At 39.3% G+C, this 19,369-nt stretch overlaps 2 protein-coding genes across 10 annotated transcripts; both read left to right on the top strand.

The window, feature by feature from the left end:
- Positions 1-907: 907 nt before the first annotated feature.
- Positions 908-9,527, top strand: hdgfl3 (HDGF like 3). Of its 8 annotated transcripts, none has more exons than XR_005234107.1 (6): positions 908-1,138; positions 1,792-1,868; positions 3,167-3,305; positions 3,532-3,693; positions 6,879-7,111; positions 7,405-9,527. XR_005234107.1 is itself a non-coding variant. In XM_017419654.3 (6 exons), the coding sequence occupies exons 1-6, from the start codon at positions 1,055-1,057 to the stop codon at positions 7,461-7,463; spliced, it is 654 nt and encodes a 217-aa protein (XP_017275143.1). In that variant the 5' UTR covers positions 908-1,054; the 3' UTR covers positions 7,464-9,527. The 8 variants fall into 8 exon arrangements, 5 of the variants coding, with proteins under 5 accessions (XP_017275143.1, XP_017275147.1, XP_017275144.1 ...); XR_005234108.1 differs by having other exon boundaries at positions 6,879-7,116; positions 7,411-9,527; XM_017419654.3 differs by having other exon boundaries at positions 6,979-7,111.
- Positions 9,528-9,933: 406 nt separating this feature from the next.
- On the top strand, positions 9,934-17,134 carry rbb4l (retinoblastoma binding protein 4, like). Of its 2 annotated transcripts, none has more exons than XM_037979784.1 (12): positions 9,934-10,106; positions 10,544-10,688; positions 11,352-11,497; positions 12,131-12,304; positions 12,391-12,506; positions 13,314-13,474; positions 13,556-13,682; positions 13,781-13,858; positions 14,620-14,696; positions 14,921-14,978; positions 16,097-16,207; positions 16,768-17,134. In XM_037979784.1, the coding sequence occupies exons 1-12, from the start codon at positions 10,091-10,093 to the stop codon at positions 16,834-16,836; spliced, it is 1,278 nt and encodes a 425-aa protein (XP_037835712.1). In that variant the 5' UTR covers positions 9,934-10,090; the 3' UTR covers positions 16,837-17,134. The 2 variants fall into 2 exon arrangements, with proteins under 2 accessions (XP_037835712.1, XP_017275125.1); XM_017419636.3 differs by having other exon boundaries at positions 9,935-10,106; positions 12,128-12,304.
- Positions 17,135-19,369: the final 2,235 nt, after the last annotated feature.

Here is a 19,369-nt window from a genome sequence, read left to right as displayed (position 1 = left end):
GTGGCAACCATCTTGAATTGGGTCAGGGCTAAAAGTAATTCAGTCATAGATGTTCATCCAATGATTACTTTGAGAGACCTTGATTTAACTCTGTCCAGTGATTAATGAGATATTTTTTCTAATACAACAGACAAATGAACACCCTCCAACTAAATAGAACATGCTCTAAACAAAATACATTAAAACTAGCTATCAAAAATATAAATACTATCAATGTAGAAACATGGTTCAAAGGTGATTGAATTATTACTGAGTTCTTTTATTTGGCAGATGTGTTTCTTGCAACACAACATAAAGCATATTTTTTTCTGATAGTCCAGTTAAGCTATAAAATTCTATTTTATTCAAAAGCCTTGAACATCCATGTTCACTGTCTAACAATTATCATTTTCCTATGCAAATGCAGTCAAATATTAATAACTCACTCTCATGGTAAAGGAAAGCTTGATAAAGTGCAAGTGCAATCGCCAAAGTATATTAATTAAAAGATGTGTAATAAAACAAAAAAACTTGTATGCACAAGATGAAAAAAAAAATCACCACCTGAGAGACTGTACACAGAATTTAAAAAGTGGTATGTACATAATTTTCCCTTTCATTTTTGATTGTCTAAATACATCAATTGCTCGTGTTTTTTATTCTTGTATAAAATTAATCTTTCCACACAGGTTCAATACAAATACTACACAAGGAATGAAATGTAAACATTGCTTTTATTTTGAAAACCGGAAATGACAGTGTTTACATTCTGACGGACTGCGTTTTTTAAAGGCTCGCTACGCAATTTTAGGCCTATTCTCCATTACGTTTACGCCTGACTTTGTGCGTGACAGCATAGCCCAGTGTGAGGCCCCGTTTTCCGCGCTTTTTTTTATTATTAATTTTTTTTTTTTCCGTGTAAATTGCAGTGTTGATATAAAAGCGCTGGTGGTCGATATTTTAGCCCTGTAGTAGGGGGGCCCTGGGGGAAATCTGCTGAGCATAACCAAAAAAAAAAAAAAAAAAATTAAAAAAAAAAAAGTCATCCCACGTCTCCCAGCGTTTATCCAGCGACATGGCTCGACCACGGCTGCGGGAGTGCAAGGCAGGGGATCTGGTTTTCGCTAAGATGAAGGGATACCCGCACTGGCCGGCGCGGGTGAGTGCAGCATGCGATCCGGGCTGAGAGCGCGGAGAGGCGGGGAGGGTGTGCGCAGAGCGGCCGCCGCTGCGCCGCAGGAGGGAGACGGATGGATGCGGCGGGGACCGCGCTGCTCTCTGACAGCCACATTAGCTCGCCTATCTGGGCAGCGACTGGCAGGTGTTCCTGGCTGCTTTTATCGATAGCATCTCGAAATGATGGCGGGGGCTTCGGTTGTTTATTTATTTATATATTTTTTTGAATGCCCGTCTTCCTCCCTGCACCCTCTTGCTTGTAGTTTCTGCACATGTTTATTTTTGTTTTTAATGGCAATGGTTTGCTTCATCAGTGGCATAAATGAGTTGACCTCAAGCAACCTTTAACACTAGTTTTAATATAAAATGGAACAACTCCTAAAAAAGACTGAAAATATGAGTTTAAAGACAGGTTTGGCATGCATTCAGTCAATTTGAATACAGCTTTTATTTTATTTATTTAAATACAGTTTCTGGGCTTTTGCACTAGGCTGATTATGAGAACAGCATGTTTTTTTTTTGTGATTGTCAGAACTTGTGCCTGTAGTGGACTAAAATAAAACTGATGTGTTTGGTTTTTTTTTAAAGATGGGTTACACACATCCTATAATATTTTCTCTGCCTTTTATCCTTCAGATTGATGAGCTTCCAGAGGGAGCTGTCAAACCGCCTGCCAACAAGTACCCAATCTTCTTCTTTGGGACTCATGAAACGTATGCAGTTTTCTTCTTTTTTTATGATTTATAAAGAGGGAAGCTCCCATGATGTTCAGGTTTTGTGATGCAGTTGGTTCTCTTAAAAGTTTCCATGTGTAAAAAATAATAATAATAATAATAATAAAAGAGGGTGGAATGCTGTTAAAAAATGATTGGAACTGTAGTGCTTCTATGTGAAATGTCAACATGTTTTTATACGTATGAGTGAAAAGTTTCTATTAAAATTTGGGGAAAAAAACGAAAAATAAAAACAGTTAATGCATGCCCTTTCCTGTTCTCCATGAGCCCAGAGCATCTTCCACTAAGACTGCGTTTCTGAAAACCCCTGCTCCGTCCTCAGCAGTGCTCCCCCACCTCAAACTTTTTTTTATTTTATTTTGTTCTTCACAGATCACAAATTTATGATGACTGAAGGAAGATGTCCTCTACCTTTTGGGGGGTTTTTTTCTTCTGTTTTGCTTTTGTCATGCATTCACCACATCTTTTTCTCGGGTGCAGGGTCTTATTTCTGGCACTGCATGTAAAAAATGCTCCCCTGTCTGCGTGGTTCCTCAACATGACGGATGTTTAAAAACTGTCAGTAGAACCGGGACCTCGGCCAGTGGGGAACCATTCCTTGAAGGCACACATATCACAGCTTGGAACTCATCTTATAATGAGAAAAGATGGAAATCGATTTGTTTTGGTTGAACAAAATGACGTTATGTGGGATCTTGCGTCACCTGTTATCCTTTGAAATATGTGTTATAGACATGTTCGATTAGGTGTGGCAGCCATCTTAAATAGGGTTGACTTCAAACATTTATCACTTATTTAGACTCCAGTGGTTCATGGCAAAGTTTTAAAAAGAGATCAGTTAGCCCTCGGACTGTGTGTTGGGGATGACTCTCAGCTACTATCCCACCAAATTTTAGCTCTATCTGTAAAATTAGTTGAGTTACAGCCATTTTGTGTTAAGTTTATTTAGCTATGGTGGCCATCTTGAACTGGTTTGGCTTCACTTGCAGATGTACATCCAGTGATTAGTTTCTGAGAGTCTCATTAAATCTGTCCAGAGGTTCATGAGATATTTTGCCAAACAGGAGTAAAAAAATAAAAATTACAGCCCATATTTCTTTAGCGGGCAATAAAAATAAATCAAACGCATAGTTTTAGACCATTGTGTTTAAACAAAGATAAATACATTTACATTTAAAAACTGTAACTTCTAATTACTGAGTGGACCAACAATGTGTGGCATCTGTGTTCGTTTGGAGTGGCAGCAGGTGACGTCAGTGTGTCTTCTTCTTCTTTAGCGCATTCTTGGGTCCAAAGGATCTTCTGCCCTACAAAGAGTATAAAGACAAATTCGGTAAGTCCAACAAGAGGAAAGGTTTCAACGAAGGCCTGTGGGAGATCGAGAACAACCCCGGAGTGAAGTTCACAGGTTATCAGGTCAGTTGGCCGTCTGTTTTTACCTGTGATTTAGAGAAAAGACAGAGAATAACACATGAGGGGGCATGGCCTTGATACTTACTAAAGCAGGAAGTTAGTCAAAGTTAAGAGGCGAATAAAAAAGGGCTGTCCAAAGGAGTGAGAAAGAAGGTGCTGCGTTACTTTTGCTGTGTCCCTTTTTTCCGCTTGGTTTTAAAGCCCGTGGTGGTTGTGTTTTGCCGCACAGGTGATCCAGCAACAAAGCTCCTCAGAAACGGAGGTGGGGGGGAACGCCGCTGACGGCAGCAGCGAAGGTGAGGAAGGCGACTCCGTCAAGGAGGAGGACGAGAAGGAGAAGCTGAAGGGGGACAAGACGGGATCCAAGCGGAAAAAAACAGCCACTTCCAAGGTAATCATTTCACTCCGGGTGTTATGTAACAATAAGGAGCAACCTGCAAATTAAGTCATCACGCGAGAAAGTAGATTTCCTTGGTATGACTGGAAGCAATCCTTAATCTTGAAGTCATAAGCTCATGTTCTGCTGCCTATGGGAGGTCTGACTTCAGCAGGAGAGGACAGTATTCTGTGATGTGAATGGAAAAGTTGCTCTTAAACGATTGCATCTTATGGATTTTGAAGCTGTAGGTGCAGCTGTAGTATCTTTAGATGCTGATTTATTCTAATTTGTTTTCAAAGAGGTACTTTGGAAAATGTGTGACGTGTTTGATGGAAAGTGACTCCATCAATACGCTTTAAAAGAAACGGCCAGGAATGAAGACAAATAAATGTTGTTTTCCTCAATATTTAAAGTTTCTTGGATCTGCAAAAAAGAAAGTTCTTACAGCTCAGCTTCAGAGCAAAACATGAAACATGCTTGAAAACCTACCACGTGGGAACGGTTTTTGTGAACACTCAGCCATGCATCCACACAGAAACAGCATTTTAGTACTGCAGAAATGGTCCTTTTTTGAAAACGGGTTCTTGAGTGAAAAAAAAATCTTGGAACGCCACCATTGCGTTTCCACAAAGAAACTAAAAGCTAAAAGCAACCCTTTTTAAAAACCGAGATGTCGTTGCCCCAAATCTAACCTAGCCTACGACCCAGCGTGTAAGCTTTATGTGCACGCTCCACACCTCATTTCCTGTTTTAGAGTATTTTTGTGGCAGCCTTTCAGTGCCACATGCAGGCCTGGCATAGTTACTGTGTGAATGACGACATTTCTAGAAATGGTGCCACTGTTGCAAGGATATATTTTTTAAAATGTCAAAGATTGTTTTATCTTGTGGACAAGGCCGTAGTGTGAGTGCAGATGATTTGAACCACTGAACGCCGAATGCAGATTTTGTTGTCAGTAAATTTGATGCAGCAGTTTGGACAGGGATGATGATGATGATGATGGTGATGATGATGATGGTGATGATGATTTTCAGTGATGACTGTGTTACAGGGTGACTAATCAGGGTTTTTCAGTAGCTGGAAACAACCTTTTCAGAAATCAGGCTGATTTAAATGATTGATTTGTTTGTTTCTGTTTTGCTTTTAAATATAATAACATAATATTTAAACCTATACCAGTATACTATATTTAAAGTGTGTGATGGTGAAAAGTAGGAACAGCACAGGGCTCAGAACCAATGGATTAGAAATGTATAGATTCCAGATGATTAAATAAATAAAACTGTTTTGTCTCCTTCCACTGCCTGCTCCTCACATCTCAGATTTATTTATTTATTTTTAATACATAGGCCACTGGAGATAATGTAATCAAGGCACCGACTTTAGTTAGAAACCACACACTGTAAACATGTTTAATTACCAGAGAATAAAGGTACTGAATAGCTCCCGTTAACGTTCTTTGGGGTTTTACTGTGTTGGGCCAAAGATTTGCTCCCTTGCTGTGAAAAGCAGACATGTTGTGGGAAGTGTATTGACACGTGGACGCAATGTAAAGTGTAACACCACTGTGGTTCCCACAGATTTACCTGTCTTTAAATCAGCAGAGCCTCTTCAGACATAGCTCATGCTAATTCAAAAATAAAGGTGAAAATTGCCCAAATTAGTTGGCTGACTGATCATTAGGACTACCTCTACACTGTGTCCCGAAGTTATGTTGTTAAGGTTTTTTAGCACTCACAAAAGTAATTAGAACAAGACAATGGATGAACAGATGAATGAATGAATGAATGAATGAATGAATGAATGGATATTTTATTTATCCCTGAGGAAAATGAGTTTGTCACAGCAGCAGACTTAAAAAAAACTTAGATTCTTATGTTATAACATGTTATAATAACATAAAAAATATATAAAATTATATAAATAATAACAGAAATAATATTATATAACATTAAAATAATTGCTGTTCAACATTAAATCATTATTATTTTTTGTAACATTCCTGAAATTCCATGATCATTCCATGAGCAACCTCTGGCATAATTTGAGGCGTTCAAACTTTACTTTTTCATAGCAGCTTGTGTTCCTGGTTATCTTTCTACGCTCACCCTGCTGTTCCTCTTAGTCCTTTTAGTTTTAGTAAATAAATAAATAAAAAAAAAAAGCTTTCATTTTTAAATTGATGGAGAACTGCAAGCGTGTGGCACTGTATTTCTGTATATGCTGCTGTAAATGAAAGCAGACTGAAAGTCACACACACACACACACACACACACACCACATCATCAAGCTCTTCCCTTAGCAACAACAGTTGCCTAGCAACTGGTCTCTATCATTTTACATCAGGCACATCCGGCGCATACAAAGGAATGTAGTGCTGCTTTTGAGCAGGGTGTTGATCACATCATTGTTACACTGTGTGTGTGTTTGCACAAAAGCTAAGAGATATATAAGTAAACTAGAAGGTCCTAATTTGAGAAATAAAATGCATTAAACAGGAGTTTTTATATTTCTCCCCTCTCCACTTTTTTTTTTAGCAATTTTTCCACTCGAACTCTGGAGACAGTCACACTTTGGCATGGCATTGACGGTCATGCTTTTACATTTGTTTGCTAATGAGTTTTACAATTAGGGCCCATTAAGTTAAGTTTTGAAACAGAAATTATTGTCTGAAGAGTTTGGAATGCCCTGCGTCTTTAGCCAAAACCAAAAAAATGGAGCAGAATTTCTAAGAGCAGATGAAATCTAGAGTATGTCTGTGAAAATCTAGAGCTGCATTCCAATCATGCCAGATCCAGTAACTCTGGTAATACCTGCTGAAGACACATTACTTTGTAATGGTATGCTGTGTCAGGAAAAAGGCTCATTACAAATTGGTACTTTGAGTAAAGCTTTTAGACGAGTTGATTAGTGCCATGCTTCCAATAGTAATGATTGTTTTAAGATCTTATTTTCTTCTTTATTTAATAGACACATATATATACCGACTGATTGTCAAACCTGGGATTCAGGAGGAACAGTGTGGCTTTTATCCGGGAAGTGAAACAGTGGACCGGATCTTCATTTTTACGGAGTTGCTAGGGGTTAGAAACTGTTCCAGTGCCAGTTTAGTCTTAGACAAAATTTCACTGTTCCTGTTTTGTGGAATAGTCCTTTAAATTAGAGCTATACAAACACAAGACTGCTTTACATTTCAGATGGCTCGCTTTCCCCTCAGCCTGGGTGAGTTTCATCCCCTGAAATATGATGTCTTCTCACTGATCTTTGTTTTCTGCGTCGCGATGCGTTTGTCCGCAGCAGAAATCCTCAAAACTGTCGAGGATCTCCTCCGGAGAGGATGATCTGGAAAAGGACGGGAAAGATGACGACCAGAAGAGCAGCTCGGAGGGAGGAGACCATGACAACGACTTCATTCAGAACACCACTGACAGTAAGGTGGGATTCGTAGGCGCTTTCATTTCTTTTCTCCCTGCTGACCCAGCACAGTGGCAGGCGGACAGGGCAGAGAGGCAACAGTGATGTCCGATAATCCTCTTAAAAACTTGGAAATGATTTAAAATTCTGTGCCACGTCTAAAAGCCGCAAAGCAGTTTTGCGAGGACTTGATGTCTTCGCTTAAAATTGTTGCTAAGCTGTGGTAATGTGTTTGCAGTTTGGTCAATATTTGGATTCACCCACTGTTTGATTATATTTTAATTTATTTGATATTTCTTTTCTTCCTAGAACCAGCTGCTCATGGAAGAACATTAAATGGAGAAAACAAAAAAAAACGAGTGATGTGAAATCACTCCTTGTAGTTGTGACAGCAGAGGGAAGTGAATCCACAACACGGTTTCTCATCTGCACCATCTACTGGCTTCCATCTTCACCTCCACCTCTGTGTTGGATGTCCGCTGCGTTTGTAAGGAGGGCACACGCTCACCGACTCAGGCATCAGTCACCATGTGGATTTTTGTAGCACTTAATCAAAGAGATTCGTCAGAAGTCGAAGTAAAATTTAAAACAGACTGAAATTAATATTATCTTTTGGGGACATTGAAAATGTCTCATATTCTGTCATGATTAGGAGATTTGTTAACATTTGTTTTTAGAAAGTCTCTTTTTCCCCCCCAATAAATGTAAAAGTCCTGCCCACCAGCCCCGGTTTAGAACTGGAAAAACCCTGAAATATTTGACAACAGGGAAAAAAAACTATAATTCTGGCTTTAAAACAAAACTGGGATGATTTTGCTCTGTAGCCCAGAGGAGTGTAGTAAAAAAAGCTATTTCAAGGTTTTTTATAGGTTAGCTTACCTGACAAAACCTTTCGTTCTGATCTCTCACTCATTCCAAGCTTTTATGTTTGCACTTTCACACTTAAAGGGGCATTATACATGCCATTTGGGTGCTTCTGCTGAATAAATGAAGAGGTGTGAGTAATAAAAGTCATCAGTGCATAAATAGTTCCTACAGTTAAGGCAAGTCTAATGCCTCTTTGATGAAACAGACATCTGTGGTAACCTGCTGATGATCCCATTCAAAAGTCGGCCAACATCCTTAAAATGGAGGCTCAACAAACCCAAGTTCGGCTTTTCTTTTTTTTTTTCACACCTCAAATGTTTGCAGCGCTTCAGCTAACTGATCACATCCATTCCGCACCTTTAGCTCAATTTTCTTTTTATAATTTCACAAGATTTAAATTATGAATGTAACTGAATATAAGCAAAGCTACAAGTTACACACTGCATCCGTAACTTATTATAGGGCCGTTTGTTACCGTGTGAAATCTGTGTCACATAAAAAAATAATAAATAAATAAATAATACAGTATTGGTGCATTGATATATTAAAACCCTGTCACAACATTTCAACCAGATGGAGAAATAGGTTGGAGAGGCTATTATTCTTCCTGTGTGCTTCGTAGTCACATACTGTAGATAGCTATCAAACCGTACTTATACTGGTTGTCCATAGCTACTTGTATTAATCATATTCATCATATACATTCCATCTATAAGTCTGTGACAAATGTAGGGTATTGCAGTGTGCTGTTCACTCTAGTTATAGTTTATAATCATTTTTATAATCAGGATAATTATAAAGGTTAGTGTGGAATATTCCAAGACTGTCAATATCTCTTATGTAACCAGAAAAAAGATGAATGGGGAAAACATAGACAATTATATGGAGTGTTGTGCACAATTCGGTTACACAATGTAACTTCTTTTTAATTAGATCTGAATATTTTGCCTTTTGTTGTAGAATATAGGCCCACTGTTCTAGCTGGACTGCTCTAAATGCCATTTTCTATGAAAAAGTATTACATCTGTTCCTATGTGTGTTTGTGAAATAAATCGATGTACATTTCAAAGCATTTTATAGTGGCATGCAGTTGTTCTTCATATCTTTTTTTTTTTTTTTAAATGAAAGTCTTTAATGATTTTTAGTGCAAAAATCATGTTTCTTTGGTATGTTGCGGGGAAGAAAACGTTTTTACTTTCGCCTTGTCCCGGTGTCAGACCAGACATGAATATTGACTGCACTTCATTTTCCAAGAAATCACAGTTCTGAAGATAGTTTTCATCTGAAACACTGTGGACAAAATACTGTGCAGTGTCATTACTCATTTTAAAATAGCCAAAACCCATATTGTCTCAAGTTTTGAGGTTTAGATTATTTATTTTGTAATAATAGTTGATACATCTTCTATATGTTAACTTTTTTTGTTTGTTTTTTTTCCACCAAATATTTGTTTTGTTTGTAGTTGGAACATATTTAGCATTTACAAGGTTTGTAATTTACTGTAAACTGTTTTCACTGTTTATGTAAGAGACTTTTGCAAAATAAACTCATTGGAATGCGCAACATAGGCTGCAGTGCTCCTTGCGTACATATACATCACAAAATAAAGTGTTTATAGGTTAATAAAAAGAAGAAAAAGAAGCAGTTATTCCATTTATAACAATGCCACTTATCACTTGTGACACTGAAATATAATTGGTTTTCATTATGCTTTTTAATCAAGGATCAGATGTTTTTCATTAGAGGTGCCTAATAGAAGGTGCAATGACAATAAATCCTATTCTGTTTTATTCCACATTTTCTGTTTTGCACATTACTGATTCCCCACAGTCAAATTTGTTCATCTAATATCCGTTTTTATTAAAGATTCTAACTATTTAATCACACATTTATCCATTTGAAACCCGGAAGCTGGACGCCATTTTTTTCCTCCTGCGCAGTCTTTGCGCAGCGGTGATCCTCGTCGATACGCGCGTAGAACTCGACGCATGCGCAGTACGCGGCAAGAAAATCGGCGCTGAAAAGGAAGAAGTATACTTTATCTGTGACAAGAATTTGTAAGGGGAACGACTCAAGGACCGTAGGGCTGTTTTTAAAAATAACACACACACAGCGCAAAGTTCGCGACATGGCTGATAAAGAGGGTAAGTGTTTTTTAAACAACTCGCGAGGTTTTCGGTTAGCATAACATGCTAGTTTAGTAAAGTGCTGACAGTATGCTTACTAGTTTAGCCTGAGTGCCGTTTTGGTTTGTAGTCGGAAGGTTGCTTCTTTTTTGGTCTGTAGATTCAGCATGCAGCATTAAAAAAATCGGTAACTAGTTTTCACGCCTCCTTTAGTCACAGATTAAGTCACGATGAAGGAAGTAGCCGAGGTGCTGTAGAGTTCAATCTGGGCTGTCTTGCAAAGCTCCTAATAACTGGTCCAGTCCAGGTATTATCCAGTTATCAGAACTACCAGGATACTTGTGTCACCTTTGTAAACATAACAGTTTGTTCCTAATACAATAGCCTGTGTAAGAGTGTGAAGGCAAATAATAAAACCAGTTTTTTTATGTGACTCTGACTTTGTTGTGGTTCAGTGTACGATGATGCGGTGGAGGAAAGGGTCATCAATGAAGAGTACAAGATCTGGAAGAAAAACACTCCCTTTCTGTACGACCTGGTCATGACGCATGCGCTGGAGTGGCCCAGCCTCACTGTCCAGTGGCTTCCAGATGTCAACAGGTATGTTACAGTGTTTCCATCATTCTGCTCATTTAACACTTATGGCAGCAAGGGTGTCCATTCCTGGTCCTGGAGGACCACTATTCTTTATGTTTTAGTTGTTTCCCTGCTCTTCGGCAGGTCTCCAGGTTCTGCAGAAGCCTGCTAATCACTCCTGTATTCAAGTCAGAGCAGAGAAGCAGACAAAACCTGTAGGATTGCGGTCCTCCAGAACCAGGATTGGACACCACTGTCCTGTACCATAAAGTGCATACCTCACCCTTAAGGAAACTGATTACTTATGGTTATGGTTTACATCTATACAAAGATTTAAAAGTTTTCTACTTATTGTCAAAATAATTTTACAGATCAACTCATGTAAGCAACACATCTTTTATATATATATATATTATAAGTTCTGATCTTTGCCTTTTTGAGTACAGTTTCCTCTGAGATCATACATATTTTCTCTGATTTGAAACATCTTAAGCTTCATAAAAATCTTAATAAATAGGTTGTTAGTAATTGTGTTATTTCAGTCTTTTTGTTCTTTTATGTAATATTTTGGAAATCATGAAACCCTGCTCAGATGTCACCTGTGGAGGTAAAAAAGTGTTACACTGTACAGAGTGTTATTTTTTTTCTAGTAATTATTGTCTAAAATCCAGCTCATGTTGTCTGCAGGCCAGAGGGAAAAGACTACACTGTCCACCGGCTGGTTCTGGGGACCCACACATCAGATGAGCAGAACCACCTTGTGATCGCCAGTGTCCAGGTACCGACCGACGATGCCCAGTTTGATGCCTCGCACTACGACAGTGAAAAAGGAGGTTAGTACACAGAGTCATCCTGCCGGTTTTAATCACATTATAATGCTGCTCTCAGAACACACTGAAATCTTGAAAGTAAGCAAACTTACTCACTAGGTCTGTTGTTAGGTTAATCATCACAGCAGCAGGTCTTTTTTTTTCATTCCCGATATTCAAGCCATAAATGTGGGACAGTCGTGACTCAGAAAAGCTGTTATCTGTTATTTTAAGATAAAAAATGACCATATTGTATTAAGCAGATCTGTATGTATTTGGCTGTGTTTCTTATACAGCCATAACTCGTCATTTGTGTTTGATGCAGCTCATTTATTGGCTCAGTCACTTGGATCGTGTACAGCTTTTGTGCTGAAACTTTGTCTTTATTTCCTCCAGCAGGTATGTTGTCCGGGTACACTGCTGTGCGTAGGTGTTCTTCTTCCATGGTTTCTTGCAAGAGGTAGTGTTAGTATTTTAGCATGGGCGCTTGAAGGTACAGTACGTGTCCAAAACTCAGTACGGAGAGAAGCAACTATCCGCACTCCTAAATGAAGCGCTGTTTGCTGCCTGCAACCGGGGCTCCAACGTTTTTTCCCAAATAAAAACAGTACATCTCAAGTAAAACCGCGCTACTCTCTGATTGCTCTGTTTTGTCAGAATTTGGTGGGTTTGGTTCGGTGAGTGGAAAAATAGAGATCGAGATCAAAATCAACCACGAGGGAGAAGTGAACCGAGCGCGCTACATGCCCCAGAACCCCTGCATAATAGCCACCAAGACGCCCACATCTGACGTTCTGGTTTTCGACTACACAAAGCACCCGTCAAAGCCAGGTGGGATCACCTATAAAGTGCGCATATTTTAGGGATTCAAACATCAGAACGAATGGATAAATTCAGTGCAATTTTGTACATTTCAGATCCCAGTGGGGAGTGTAGTCCTGACCTGAGGCTAAAGGGCCATCAGAAAGAGGGGTATGGCCTTTCCTGGAATCCAAACCTCAGTGGGAACCTACTCAGTGCCTCCGATGACCACGTGAGTGACTGGATCTAATAACAGCGGTTTTGTTTGGCAGCAGGGCTTTTCAAAAGGAATGGCTCCACAGGTTTTGTTCACACTATGAGTGAACTCTAAGAAAATATGAAAATGTTTAGTGAGCGAGCCAAGCAGAAGTCAGCAATGGTGCCAGCCACTGTTTAAACTTAGCTCTTTGTGTTGTTTCCATAGGAGCAGTACACTGCACATGGGTTTGGTGCTGACTTCATGTTAACACTTCCCTCCTGCAGTATGTGACTGCGTAGAGTGAGGACATTGCTTTAGACAGGCAAAACACTGGATACAACAGTGGTGCTACTATTCTGCATGTTTTGAATGTTCCCCTGCTTTTCAGCAGGTCTTTAAGTTCTGCAGAAGCCTGTTAATCACGCAGTCATTCAAATCAGGTGTGTCACAGCAGAGGAACACCTAAGACATGCAGGATGGTGTCCTCCAGGACCAGGGTTGGACACCACAAGATTTCTTTAGAAAGCCTCTGTCCATTAGGCCAGTCTAGAAAGGTTTGACTTTGCAGACATTAATCAAACACTCCCATTATTTGATAGTTTTGCACAAACTAGGGCAATAAAGCTCTATGGATTTAGTCACATAAGTTAGTGTCTTTGGCCAAGATGTTGAATTTTACATTGCCCTTAATGCAGTAATTGGTGAATGTATGTAAAAGTATTTTTTATCCATTCATAGTGTTCAGTTAGAACGATTAGAAATGAGTCCATTGTCAGCTTCCACCTGATCAGCACAGTGAATGAACAGAAATTCATCATGCTCCTTCTCATTCCCCTCCAGACCATCTGTCTGTGGGACATTGGGGCCGGCCCGAAAGAAGGGAAGATCGTAGACGCCAAGACCATCTTCACCGGTCATACAGCAGTGGTGGAAGATGTTTCCTGGCACTTGCTCCACGAATCCCTGTTCGGCTCTGTTGCCGATGACCAGAAACTAATGATGTAAGTGGCCTATTTTTATTTATTTTTTTTTTCTGAAATAAATGTCCCTGCTGGCTGTCATCCTTCTCTCTCTTCCATCAGATGGGACACTCGGTCCAACAACACCTCTAAAGCCAGTCACTCAGTCGACGCTCACACCGCTGAGGTCAACTGTCTGAGTTTCAACCCCTACAGCGAGTTCATTCTCGCTACTGGCTCTGCTGATAAGGTAGAAAACACCCCAAAATACACCTGAATACACTCTTTATACTACATAGACAATGTTGACAATATGTCAAAGCTCAAAACCGTCTTTGTTTTTCTCAGACTGTTGCACTGTGGGATCTGAGGAATCTCAAACTGAAGCTCCATTCTTTTGAGTCCCACAAAGACGAAATTTTCCAGGTAAGATCGGCTTTGATAACATTTGTTTGTTCTCTCACTACAGCTACGTATAAATGATATATCGTCATAGAACTGTGAAAGTAATTGAAACCGTAAACATAATTATGTAATAGATCAGCTTGTAGTGTAATTAAAAGCTGCTGTTAGAACAGAAGCACCCATACTGTAAATCTGAGTGACCTTTTTTTCCCAAAAGGAGCCGGAAAAAAAAGTTTCTTCAGGCTGACATTTCCTGCATTTCTAGTGTAACAAAGGTCAAGTAATTTGTAAAGAGTAAAACCACAGTGGAGGAGCGTAAGAGTGCTTCAGTTGTTCTGGCATAATATTGTACAATGTGGGGACGTCTTACCAGGCAGTGGTGATTTAATCTCTGTTTGGAAATATAGCTGCTCTGCAGGTTTAAACCAGGGATAAATACCTTCTCAGTTAGTCATTACAAGCTGTAACAGTTCTTGTAGTACACCTTAGTTTTACAAAATTTGCAAATTTCACACTGTCCAGTTTATTTGGAGAACATTTGTTCAGCTTGAGATGAAATGCTTACATAACTCAACTAGTTCTACTATCTGTTGTTTTGAATAAAATCTTGTCCATGTACTTTAATTCCTTGTCCCTGACTGGAGACGGGTCCAGGAGGAGCCTCTAAAGGCTTTGTCTCTAAAGAGAGACCTTACAGTTTAAACACAGCTAATGTTGAATTGTTGCAAAACGTCATTTTTATCCCCTTTTAATGGTGCAGTATGTCCTGTCCTGTCCTTTAGGTCCAGTGGTCTCCTCATAATGAGACCATCCTCGCCTCCAGCGGCACCGATCGACGTCTCAATGTCTGGGATCTCAGGTAAATACGTCCACGACACCAAACACCACATTTTCATATGAAACAATATTGCCAGCAACAAGCTTGACTTCTTTCCTACAGTTTTGCAAATTTGTACACAGAGACAAAATGACAACAACTCTCTTCAGCTAAAATCTGTCACAGCTCATTTGGTGAAACGACACTGTCTGGGAAACAGAAAATGTGCAAATGATCTGAGGCTTTTGTTGGATTTTCTTTTCTAGTAAAATTGGGGAGGAGCAGTCTGCAGAGGATGCTGAGGACGGCCCACCAGAGCTCCTGGTAGGTGATCTTACTGAGCTGTAAGGTTAAAAAAAAAAAAGCATGGCATGTTAGATTTGTCTGAATCCACATATTTAGATGAACAACATCAACTGCAGATTCTAAGACCAATTTTGTTATATCAAAAAAAAATTACTACAACTTTGACTGGTCTCTGCTTCTTCTTAAGAACTGTACCTACAAACACAGGTATTTATACCAATACAGTTCAGCTGAAAAGGAACAGTACTACACATAAATAATAAACCAGAATTTGTCCTTTTTACACAACTCAAAAAATAAAAAAGCACTAGAAAATAAATTTGTTAAAGGCCCCAAACTCAAATTAAATGTCAGCTGCTACGAGAAAAAGTCAAAGAAACTGATCTGTTCAATAGAAGTATAGGTTTTAAATTAATAATTTTAATCATCTTTCCTGTGAAATAAAGTTTATATAGAGCCAGAAAATCTACTTGGTTTGTTAAAAAGAAAAAAAAAACTTGGGCTATTTAAGCAACTAATTTATTGTGCTGTAAAACTTTTTTTTTTTTCAGTGTTAAGACAAAAGGGGGAAAAAAAAAGAAAAAAATTCTACAAACAAATTACAACTTTTTGGTTTAGCCTGAGTCCTTCCAATATCTCTGAAATAAAGAGGAAGATGAGGATCACGCTTAGATAGAAATGAAGCACTGAGTTACAGCCTGAAGTCTACAAAACAAAAGCACAGACTTTATAGAGTTTAACTACTCAGACTTTTATTAGAAGCAGGCTGATATTCTTTATTTTTTACACCCTTATAAGAAACAGTGCCCTAAAATCCTCAATCTTCACCACCCAGCAGACGTTAGAAGGTAAAACAAACAAACTCACCTGAACCGGGAAGCTGATCACTGAATTTTTCAACACTTGAGCTAGAAAGCTGAGCTAGACTGCATAGATTGTGGTTTAAAAATCACGGAGTGCTATAAATGACACGTCTACTAGCGTCTGTTAAAGAGCGAGTTCACCACATGCAGCCCAAACTACTTGTATTATTTGTCATCCTGCTGCAGAAATGCCGTCAGAAATATTTAGACAGTTCGTGTTTCTCATCATTAAAGCATCCTGATTATTTGTCTTTTTTTTCTCCCCTTCATCAGTTTATCCATGGCGGCCATACAGCAAAAATATCTGACTTCTCCTGGAACCCAAACGAGCCCTGGATCATCTGCTCCGTGTCCGAGGACAACATCATGCAAGTCTGGCAAATGGTAAAACAAACATACAGTTTCCTTTTTAAGCAACAGCAAATTAGATGTGAAAACGTAAGTATATTACTGTATTTTCCGCACTGTAGGGCGCACCGGATTATAAGACAATGAATGAATGGTCCATTTTCGAATGACCGAGCCTTAATGCTGCGAGCGGTGCAGCTTTGTAGTTTAACCAAAGTCGTACTAAAACATTACAGCTTCTTACATATATAAGGTGCTCTGTTGTTTGTTAAGAAAATTGAAGGCTTTTAAGTGCGCCTTAAAGTCCAGAAAATACGGTAAACAGCATTTGATATAAATAAACGATTGGTACCCAGCAGCTGGAAAATTAGAAATCACTGGTTGATCAGAAGGCATTGACCTCTGAAATGTTTTCAAAAAGAGGTTCTGTTTGAATGCTTCTTGTGGACGGTTTGTTCCTGCAGTGTCTGTGTTGACATCGAAGTGTGAGTGTTTTTTTTTATATCTGTGTGTGCGTGCAGTCTGTGACACCTGTGGCCCAAATCATTAATCCTTGGACATTTTGTTGCCCCGCCCCGTCTTTGTTTTCCTTCCAGGCAGAGAATATCTACAACGACGAAGAGCCAGACAACACCCCCGCCGCAGAGCTGGAGGCTCAAGGATGACGAATCAGCTCCACGCCGGTTTCTGTCCAGGCGCAGCTTCTCGTCCATTCCCTACGGCCCCCGGAGTGCAGCGCCGTCTCCGGCCCATCTAGAGTCCAAAACGATTTACGACGATGAAGCTGCTTGCTCCCCAGTCTAGCAATTTTTTTTATTTTTTGGGGGGGGGATTCAAGATCTTTATGCTTAAAACTTAACTAAAACCAGGGATTACAAAAAAAGAAAATCAAAGAAAAAAAAAAAAATAGGCACTTAACCTCTACCCAGAGTTTAAGATTAAAAAATGCTGACCCTCTCAGGTGGATTCATTTTCAGTATTTGTATAATAGTATTTTGTGCTGAAAGGAATTTGAAATTTCTACAGGGCATAAAATCTTTTCTGTTTAAAAGAACTTCCTGTCTATTTTCATAATCAGCTAATTTTAAAAGGGCTTATTCAAGAAAAATTATTTTAAAAAAATCCAAAATGACAGCAAGTTGACAGAAATGGTAAAGGCAGGCCTTTCTGAAACTTGGACACGATGTTAGGAAATGACCCCTTCGATCGAGAACCATGCTGCTCACATCCAGCGAGGCTCCTTCCTTCACCACTTCTCCGGCTCTCATGGCTGCTGTTATTGTACGTTCGCTAACACGTCACCGTAAACCGCATCCTCCTACTCTGTTCAAGGTACATAAACACTTGGGTATTTGGTTTGCGCCAACAGTATGGGATTGTTACGTTATTCCATAATGTGAAATTGCAGTGTTTCCGTTTCCTGCACCACATACTGCAATAAAGCTTTTGTAACTTTTCAAAAAAACAACGCTTTTCTTTTCTCTTCACTTTGAATGTTCTCTCAGACGAAAAGCCGAGGAAATGACTCACTCATTGCAAATCCTAAAAAAATGTTTATTGAAAAGTAAGATTGAACTAGAAGAACATTGTACAATCGAGAACAGAAGAAGGGGGTTGGGGGTGGGCTTATCTTATTTTTTTAGTAAAAATAAAGCACTCCAAAAGCTCTGACTCCTGGCCTTCCTTTCACATCCTCACCTGCAGAGGTAGATTCTGACATTCCCCCCCTCCTCCCCGAGTCATTCTGGGGCAATGCCAAAAGAATGAGGAAGTAAGAGTAGTAGGAAGTAAAAAAAAAAAAAAAACAAACAAACCTTCCTCCATTTAGACACGACTAGAACAGTCCACCAGCAGACCCTGTACGTATTCAGATCGAGGAGTGAGTTATGAAGGCCAGATGTGGTCACATTAAAAACAAAAATCAACACTGCACGACATCTCACACATTCGCCATTGTTCAACAGGCACGAGCTCAAACAAAACCCTCAGTAACGTGACTTCAGAGCGTACTGACATCCGCTCTTTGACCGCTTCGCTGTCTGAAAGATGATCGAACCGGTTACTGACAGGCGCTGGCCTCAGATCGGGCTTGTGATTACGCACAGGTGCAAGAAAAAGAAAGCTTTGCCAAACGAAGTTACAGGAACTTCGGATCAGAGGGAATTAGGAGCTGTAGTTGGGATACTGGGTGTGTTGCCTTAGAGTAAGGGGGATTTTAAAGCTACTGGAGTGAACTGCATTAAAGAGCCAACAAAGAAAAACTTCTGCATGACTGTAAAATGTGCAAATGATGCAACTACGTGAAGTGACTGACTTCAGCTGCTTCTTTTCTTTACAAGTGAAAACAAACAAAAAAATAAAAACCCAAAACTGAAGCTGAACCGACCCTGCTGGTATTCCTTACATTCACTATATCAAGTCTAAACCAACACAAGGATGAGCGTAAAAAAGGTACGATGAACTCACCTCATAATATGGTCCCTAATGTCACCCACTGATATTTAACTTCAACATTTTAATTCAAAAAGCAGAACCACATTTTTCAACAATCCATCATTCTGTCATTAACATAAATTATCTAAAAGGGGGACAAGGGTCTTTGAGACTCTTTACCATCATGAAAATAAAATTACACATTTGTTTGTAGACATCACATTTTGCCCCCCTTTTTCCCAACATTTTTTGTTGTCCTGACTGCATCAACATGGCTCGATTTGTATATTTTATGTTGTTCCACAATTTCCCTTTATGTGTCAAAATAAACTACACAAAACTGCAATTAACAGAAGGAAAACAAAAATAAAGATATGAGCCAAAGCAATCACTGAAGTTCTCATCTGTAGCATTTCAGCACTGGTTGCTCTGACTACACCTGCAGAACATTTTATAATGATCACTGACCCTGAGCTCCATTGAAAATGATTCTGAAATTGACCCTCTGTGGTTAGCAAACAGTCTTCAATCGCATCGCCTATAAGACGAGAGATATGAAAATAAAGGGCAAACTGAAGCGGACGGCAAGCGTCACAAGTTCCCCCAGAATTCATCACAGAGCGCTGAGATGTTAGACGAAACGCAGCTTTGCAATCAGCTTCATCTGAAACATGATCTGATTTATGCACCGCTTCTGTTCATTCAAAAAGTCTCCAATTGTGTCAACGATTTAGGGGGGGACACTCACAAATTTAAAAGATTTTT

The sequence above is a fragment of the Kryptolebias marmoratus genome, linkage group LG15 (assembly GCF_001649575.2).
Source record: "Kryptolebias marmoratus isolate JLee-2015 linkage group LG15, ASM164957v2, whole genome shotgun sequence".
Classification (NCBI taxonomy): domain Eukaryota; kingdom Metazoa; phylum Chordata; class Actinopteri; order Cyprinodontiformes; family Rivulidae; genus Kryptolebias; species Kryptolebias marmoratus.
The sequence above is the reverse complement of the archived record's forward strand: the minus strand, read 5'-3'. Positions and strand labels throughout refer to the sequence as shown.